Here is an 8,141-nt window from a genome sequence, read left to right on the forward strand (position 1 = left end):
TCCCTCAGTGCACCCGTCTGTGTTTCAGAGTACGGCGGGTGACGGCAGTAGTCCGGCGGTACCCCCGTGGTCACCCGCCGACCGGCCCCAGTGGGTCGGTAACGGGGCGATCTCTCGAACCAGCACAGTCAGTGCCGGCAGCACTGGGGGTAGCGGGTCTCCCCGACTGGCCAACGGGCCGTGGCGAGGCAGTGGGGAGAGGTCGCCGCCGCGACCGGGAGCTACCCAGCAGCTGTGTCCGTCGGAGGGTGAAGGAAGACTTGGAGTGACTGCTGGGAGTGTAGAGCGGACGGAGGGTGTGAGAAGTGACGATAGACCCCGCAGTCCTAAACAGACGGATGGTGCGCCGCCGAACAGCCGACTGCGGTCGGACGGGGACCCTCTCTCCGGCAGCACCTCCCGCAGTGGAGGAGGGTCACCCGTACCCCGCTCCACTGGGCTTACCTCCGACGGCGGCGCCGCCGCGGCCGACTCGGCGTTCGACGGGTCGCACCTCGCCCACGAAACGGCAGACTCACACCTACCCTCGGAGTCGGACTCGGACTTTGCCGGCGGGGAGAGCTCGTGTGGTGATCCTGGGGACTGTTCGGCTACCGTGTCCTCTACCCACCCTGGTAGAGACTCGCCCCCACACCGCGGTGCCGGTTCTACCAACTCTGGTATTGGCTCCAGCTGGCCCGGCTCTACTGGACACGGTGGTGCTGAATACGGCTCCGATCGACCAGGCTCTGGGAAAACCGTGCATAGTTCTACCGGGAACAGTCCTACTGGACGCAGGTCTACTAGACACAAGTCTACCGAACACAGCTCCGCCGCACAAAGCCCTGCCGCACAAAGCCCTGCCGCACAAAGCCCTGCCGAACACAGCCCTGCCACCCACAGCCCCACCGGCCATAGTTCTGGGATAACCGAACGTCGCTCCATCGGACACAGCTCTGCCAGGCGCCGCGCGTCTCGGCCCGGCTCTAGTCACTCCACTCCAGCCGCTATCGGCCGACCCGGCTCGTCTGGGGCGGTCGAAATGTCGGCCACCAGCCCCGCGGCCGTCTTGGGTCGGTCGTCTTCCCACCCAGTTGCTACGAAGCATGACAATGAGAGACTGAGGAACCCAGCTGTAGATGTGCCGTCAGGCTGCTCGCAGTGGTCTGCCACAGAGGCAGCGCCGCATGCTGGGGAGGGAAGTCGAGAGGCTGTGGAAGACCAGATAAGAAGGCTCTCCGCGGCTGGACTCTCGCCGACCCGACAGCCGATGACTGACTCGGGAGGAGACGAGAATGTCTCCACAGAGAACCCTCACGGTTCTCCGGTGCTATCTGAGACCAGTGATACTGTTCAGGAGTCAATCTCTGAGGAGATTCCTGTCCCTGGCTCTCCACCCACACACCAGCCGCCGCCCCGTGCACCTTCACCGAAAGAAGACACCGTACCACAAGGCGATGGTGGCGACACCTATACTGGCGGTGGTGGCGACATCTGTGGTAGTTTCCGAGGGTGGCCGACAGGTGGCGGCTCGCCCCCGCTTCTGTCGCCTCTGGTGGTGTTCGCTCGGCCTCCCGACCAGGCTGACGGCGTGAAATCGCTCTGTGAGGTGACTGATTCCGCCACACAGACGGAGACGGAGCACCGGGGTGACGCTGAGGTGAGTGTAACGACGGGGAAGGGCGAGAATGAGTGTAACGTAACGTCAACCGACTGGGAGAAATCAATGTTCTAGGACGATGCACTGGTATGTCTGAGATCCACACCTTTTTTGCATTACGTGGATCATTAAAATTTGTAAAGCTAAGAAATCATGGTAACTGATACTTACATATCGGCTACTATATAATTCGTTAGTGGCTGGGACTACCTCTGACGATTAGGAAAGTAATCTCGCCTCTGACTCCCTTTATTCTTCCCCCAGACGATCGCTGTTCTGGAGGCTGTAATCCGACGCAAGGACTCTGTGATCGCCACGATGCAGTCGAACCTGGCCAAGGTGGAGAGGCAGCTGGTAGGCACGCGTCAGCAGCTACAGACCATCGAGGCGGACGTACTGCGCCGACTGGAGGAGGCCGAGCAGAGCTGGCGGCGAAAACGCAGGCAGCTGCAGGTGCGTACAGCTCGGAAGGGGGTAGGGTCCATACAATTGAGGGTGGGAGGGGGACGGTTCGTACACTGTGGAGTGGGGGGAGACGGTCCGTACACTGGAGGGGTGGGAAAGAAGGGTGATCCAGAGGGGAGGGTGTGGGGCATGGTGACGAGGGTCGACTATCCTGGCTCAGACTTTTACTGGAGAGTGGGTGTGGGTGACGGGTGTTACTTTACGGAGACTGCTGTGCCTGACTCCTGGGGGAGGGGTGGGGCAGGTACCGCCACAGCAGGGTTGTGCTTGACTCATGAGTCGAGTCAGAAATTTGACTCAACTCTGACTCAAATGAGTCAGATTTGAGTCGAGTCGGATAAAATGTTGAGCTGTTGAGTTGAGTCAGAGTTGAGTCGGACAAAAATATTAAGGTGTTGAGTTGAGTCAGAGTTGAGTCAGTAAAATAACTTTTGACATTGAGTTGAGTCAAAAACATTTAGGAACATGAGTCAGCTGACTCAACTTTCTAGAAACAATATATAGTATAAGTTTTTCACTCTCACCCCGATTAACAACTTAGGCATGGCCCTGCTGCCGGATTTTTTTCACCCCCCCCCCCCCCCCGCTCAACAACTTTTTATCTGAGTCAATTTTGAGTTAACACACTTGACTCAACAAAAAATTTGCGTCAAGTTTGAGTCAACTCGTATTTTCCTTGAGCTGCTTGAGTCATGAGTCGAGTCAAGGGAAAAAATCAGCTCCTTGTTTGAGTCAGAGTTGAGTCAGGGCATTCTGAAGCTGAATGATGAGTCGAGTCGGCATTTTTTTTTTTTTTTTGAGTCGAGCACAACCCTGCGCCACAGTCGCTCCTCCTCTAAGAAGAGGGAGAGATGCAAATATCTGATAAAATCCAACACCCTGACTGACTGGCTATGTCTCCCGCTCTGCCCCCGTTAGGTGGACCTGGCCGATGAGCGTGCCGTCTCTCAGACTCTGCACGCCGTGGAAGCCGACCTTAGCGAGCAGCTGCGCCGCTGTCGCCGCCGCTGCGCCGAGCTAGAGGCCGGCCTCCCAGACCGCTCCGAGCGGGGAGCGGCGGCCGAGAGGGGCACGGAGACGCGCCGTCGGAGCCGCAGCCGCCGGCTGGCCACTCTGTGCCACCAGCTGACTGAGCACGTCGGCAGGCTGATGGCAGCCCAGACGGTACGTAATTACGGAGCAGACGGCAATAAAGCCGTCTCAAACTGATGGCAGCGCAGACGGTACGTAAAATAATGACGCTTTAGGCCGTATAGACGGTACGTAACAACGTGACACGGTGATGGCCGCCCAGACGGTACGTAATTACGGTGCAGGCAGCCCAGACGGTACGTAATTACGGTGCAGGCTAATGGCAGCCCACCCAGACGGTTCGTAACAGCGTTGCAGGCCGCAAAATCATACGCAAGGACGTCATAGACCGATGGCCGCTCGAACGGTACGTAGCTATCGGCCACAGGCTCCAAACGGTTCGTAACAAACGTCATAGGACACGAAATCGATCCATAAGTACATATATACGTCACAGACCTCTCAAACGGCACATACGCTATATGTCACAGGCCGATCACGAATGATGATGCGGACACCACGTGACAGACTGTAGACGGTGCGTCGCATATTACAATGCTGGTATATCTTACATGCGCTGCTCTGCTATTTATAATAGTCGGTTGAGCATGGACGGCTCTGATAACAACGCAGGCTAAAACGTGACGCTGATGTGAGCGAGAGCGCTTAGGTAACACGCACTGCGTTGTGGCCGGATCGGTGATTAAAAATACAGTAGGCCGTGTCCGAACCGATATGGTTTAGCCATTGCAGCATTACGTAACAGCTTGGAACTTCCTCGCCGTAGGTCGGGCTCACGAATTATTCGCATCTCGGTTACGTAAGGCGACTGATCTAGTCGGAAGAACACCAGATTTCTGTCACTGCTTTCCTGTCTTGCCTGTTTCCTGTGTGTTAGATAACTTCCCAATGTACTGAAGTTTTCCAATGTCGACGGTGTGTGCCGTGTGGCCTGAAAAGAGTTTCATTTTTTTTTTTGTCGCTGTTGACGCCAGCGAAGTCTCGGTCGGCCCGAACGAGCCGACGCTGTTTTTCTCAAAGTTGCGGCAGCTTTCTATTACTTTCCGAGCGGAGGTTGAGCCAAGGTTAACGGTTCGCGCGGAGTTGCAGAGTGGAATAATAACAGCACGATGGAGTCTGGAGTGTGTTGAACGCGCCACTTCGCTTCGGTGACTGTACACTGGGGAAGATCGTGGTACATTTTCCAGAAAAGGTCTTTCTGATGGTAGAATACAACAGTGGTCCGATAAGTTGCCTGGGTAGTTGAAGGACTGGAGGAAGCTAGACGCATTAGGCCCTTTCGGTCTGACGAGACCATTTCAGAGCCGGACGGAAGATAGGAATTAGGGGGAAACATTGGCCTGGGCAGGCACCCTAGTGAGTCACCGGGGCTGAGCCCGTCCAGAGGACAGGCCACCCAGCCCCAAGGTACTCACTGCACCGGGGTGCGCTCCCTCAGGAGCTGCGGTGCCGCTCCAAGGGAGCAGTCCGCATGAGATAAAGGTGCATGTCCAGCCCGGAGGGGGGTTGCGGCGTGGAGGAGAAGGATTTGATTTCAGTATCCTGAGGATAGAAGCACGGAAAGGGTGTCACACACCGCTCGTTACTCTCGTGTTCGACATAAGCACACCTTTCGCTAACGATGTCTCTCCCTTTCCTTCCCACAGCGTCTGACTGGCGAGCTGCTCAGCACGCTGCAGCAGCTGTTCGGCCTGTTCACGCTGCACAATCCGGCTGTGGCCGCGCCCTGCCAGGAGGCCACCCTCGCCACCCTGCCGCTCTGGCTACCCTGGCTGGCCGCAGAGGCGCGGCTCGCCTGCCGCGACCGACAGCAGCGACACCTGGACCCGGTGTCGCCGCCAGAGGCGCTGCCGTCGCCGCCGGTAGGTGGCGCGCCGCCGCACCTCTCAGCGCTGGTGAGGCAGGTGTGGGACGACATTGAGCGGCTGCGGAGACTCGATTTGGAGGAGCCGGCGAGTCTGGGAGAGGTAGAGGACAGACCTCCGCCGATTGAGGAGAGTATGGAGTGACTGGGATCTTCACGCGTTTAGCACTCGGCAGCACACCCTGAACTGAACTATCCTGGTTCGTGAAGAAACAAAGAGATCCAGTATGGGTCTGCTGCTCCCACTGATGACCGTATGTATGACTATGTACAACAGCATCCGTCCATTGTGTCTGCACTCGCCCTTCCATCCTTGTGTATCCCTGCGGCCGTCAGGGATAGCCGTAGCAACTGTAGGTATGCGAGAATATTGGAGACGTCTTCGTCTCCTTCTGAGTCTGCCGTCCAGAGCGATCTCCGATTAAACCCCGTGATTTGAGTGTCAGATGTGGTAACGAGCGTACAATATTCGACTGTTGATCCGTCCATTGAAGTGCAATCACAGTGCGGCTGGCTGGTAGTGTAGGCACAGCCGGAAGTCCTGCACTCTAGTCAGGAAGCTGCCCTTTCGTCAACCGTTTTTACGTGTGTGTTTTACAAAGGCCAGAACCGTTTAGACATTTTTGTGTGGTCGTGCTATTGTTTATGTAGTTTCCGGTGACATTTTGTGATGACGATATCATAATAATTGTTATAATTTCCTTTTATGTGATGTATTTTTACTAGTCAGTTAGAAGCGCTTAACTGTTCATAACAGTCAATCTACTTATTTTTTTTTTAATATTTTATTTATACCTATGCCTGTGTTGAGCTAGTCCATCGAATGTGAAGTCATTCTCCATTGTACCCATTGTCTAATAATGAGGTGAATGAACACAATATGTAGTGTGTGCCGAAATACACTGGCATTGGTGACTCCTTTACTGTTTGATGCCGATACGGTTGGCAGCCTTCTTGCTCCCAGCGCTGGGAAAGACGTCTTCAGAGTCCTGTGGGCCTGGTGGGAAATGGGAACTCCTATTCAGTTCTTTTAACCCTCGCCGGCACAGGTTGATGCAACCCCACCCTAAGGTTTTTCGCGAATAACTCGCGTAAAAAGCGGCCGATCGCGGCGAAACTTTCAGTACCCTCGCATTGATCAATTTTACACGTTCCCTGAAAATTTCATGACCCTGAACCCAATGACCTTTGACCTGTGACCTCTTTTCGGTGACCATGTTTGGCCGAAATCGCGATTCGGCGTATGTCGGCTCGCATTAGCCGCGCCTTTGCAAGCTTTTCGTGGTTTCAAACGTTCAAACATGTAATTTGATGTTGCCCCCATACATTAGGGTAGGTGTCAAGGTCACCTGAAGGTCAGGTCATTGACCTTTGGTGACCTCGGGTGACCTCGGTTCACTTTTTCGAGTTTTACATGTTTCTAGGCTAGTTTTTGGAGCTGAATTCTAATTTAGCAGCCATTTGAACATTTACGAAGTAGTTTTGGTCCCTTCGTAACATGTTACGAAGATGTCAGAAGCGGTTGACACGCATTACGAATACCCGTCACAAACCCTACCGGTTGACCTGACCTGACCTGACCCGACCTGGTCTAAATGCTTAAAAACATCATCTCTGATCAAAACTAACACGATATTCGTGATCAGCACCCCGGAAAACCACATAGCAGCCACACTTTACGACTTTCTAACAGGTCCCGATTTTCCCGGTTTTCGGGTCATTGACCTGACCTGGAAGGTCACCCGATGACCTAGGACCTTAAAATTGGGTATCATCGGCTTCCTCTCGTGACGGGCAACACGCTCGCTTTTTCCGCGAAGCTCTAGCTCGATCAGGGGCCAAACGCGAGGAGGGTCGTACCAACCCCCCCCCCCCCCCCCATTGTGCCGTCGAAGGACGCAAAATGGCCTGTGCCGGCGAGGGTTAAGGGCGGAGTGTGGGTTGATTTACGTATATAGCCGTATTTATTCCCCTGAATTAATTTGAGGACAGAAAATTATATACCTTACATGAGCTAACTTTTGTGTTAACTGTTCACGATCCTACAATATTAAGTATATAGGTACTTGAATTTTGCGATTTAGCTTACCTTGTGTTCCGTGAATCACGCAAACACACCCTCACAAACAGACCATCAAGCACACTGACCGGGCCCTTGCATCACACGAACATCTAAATCACTCACGTCGTCTCTCATACCACCGCTGGGCACAGTCGTTCCTTTGGCGTCCGTGATCAGACAGAATGCCGTGGTCCGCGGTCCGTGGTTCATTCTCCATCGACAGTGGTCTGATGGGCCGCGGAAGCCTGGCCCGACCGTGGTCTGTTGTATCCCGGCGAACTGCAGTGGCCTGTGATCCATAGTTCCCTTCGGTCTCCATGGTCTGCAGTAGTATTTCGGCGGGCTGCAATGGTAGTGTCGATAGTGGTCGTGGTATCAGAGCACACAACCAGCTAACCACACTGCCAGCGCAACCACACCGTATTCGATGATTTCTCTGGTTCTCTGGTTCTCTTCGCTGCCAGCGCAACCACACCATCTGATGGTTATCTGTTTCTCTGCGTCCCCGTGCTGGAGGCTGAAGCGGTGGCTCTGCAGTGTCGTCTCGAAGACTTGTGGTTGGGACTTGTCGCGCCGCTGCATGGCTTCAGCGAGACGAGGACAGGGCCGGCGAGTTTGACCTTTCTTCGTTGGCAATACAGTGTGCTGGCGGAGGATATTCGGCAAACTGTGGAAGAAAATGGTAACGCAATAGAACGTCAGAAGGTGCGCCTAAATAAGCCATAAATGGACTTCTAGATAAATTCTACTAAATTTTACCCCACTCTCACCGATTGATGGAATAGCCCATCAGCATGAAAGGCCATACCCATTATTTTTCAGTCATGTTTCCGCTGCGGAGTTAGCTCAGCTCCCAACTGTGAAGTGACTTCACATAGCAGGGGCTCAATGTCAATGATGACGTCATACCACTCCAGCTGCCCCTCCAGCAACGCAGCTCTATATCCGGCGTCATCCGCCGTCATCCACTCTCTACATCCGCAGTCATCAGTCATCCCTCCGCGGGGTCCATAGCCATA

The 8,141-nt window shown here is 54.5% G+C and overlaps 1 protein-coding gene across 1 annotated transcript in view; it reads left to right on the forward strand.

The window, feature by feature from the left end:
• LOC122363831 overlaps positions 1 to 5,979 on the forward strand; it is a 45,524-nt gene extending 39,545 nt beyond the window's left edge. Inside the window, exons 6-9 of the mRNA XM_043333558.1 lie at positions 29 to 1,639; positions 1,904 to 2,092; positions 3,023 to 3,268; positions 4,843 to 5,979. Of these exons, the coding sequence (XP_043189493.1) occupies positions 29 to 1,639; positions 1,904 to 2,092; positions 3,023 to 3,268; positions 4,843 to 5,205 (2,409 nt within the window). The 3' untranslated portion in view covers positions 5,206 to 5,979. The remainder of the gene's footprint in view (positions 1 to 28; positions 1,640 to 1,903; positions 2,093 to 3,022; positions 3,269 to 4,842) is intronic.
• The last annotated feature ends 2,162 nt before the right edge of the window (positions 5,980 to 8,141 follow it).

Source organism: Amphibalanus amphitrite, unplaced genomic scaffold (genome assembly GCF_019059575.1).
Source record: "Amphibalanus amphitrite isolate SeventyFive unplaced genomic scaffold, NRLGWU_Aamphi_draft 000641F_arrow, whole genome shotgun sequence".
Lineage (NCBI taxonomy): Eukaryota > Metazoa > Arthropoda > Thecostraca > Balanomorpha > Balanidae > Amphibalanus > Amphibalanus amphitrite.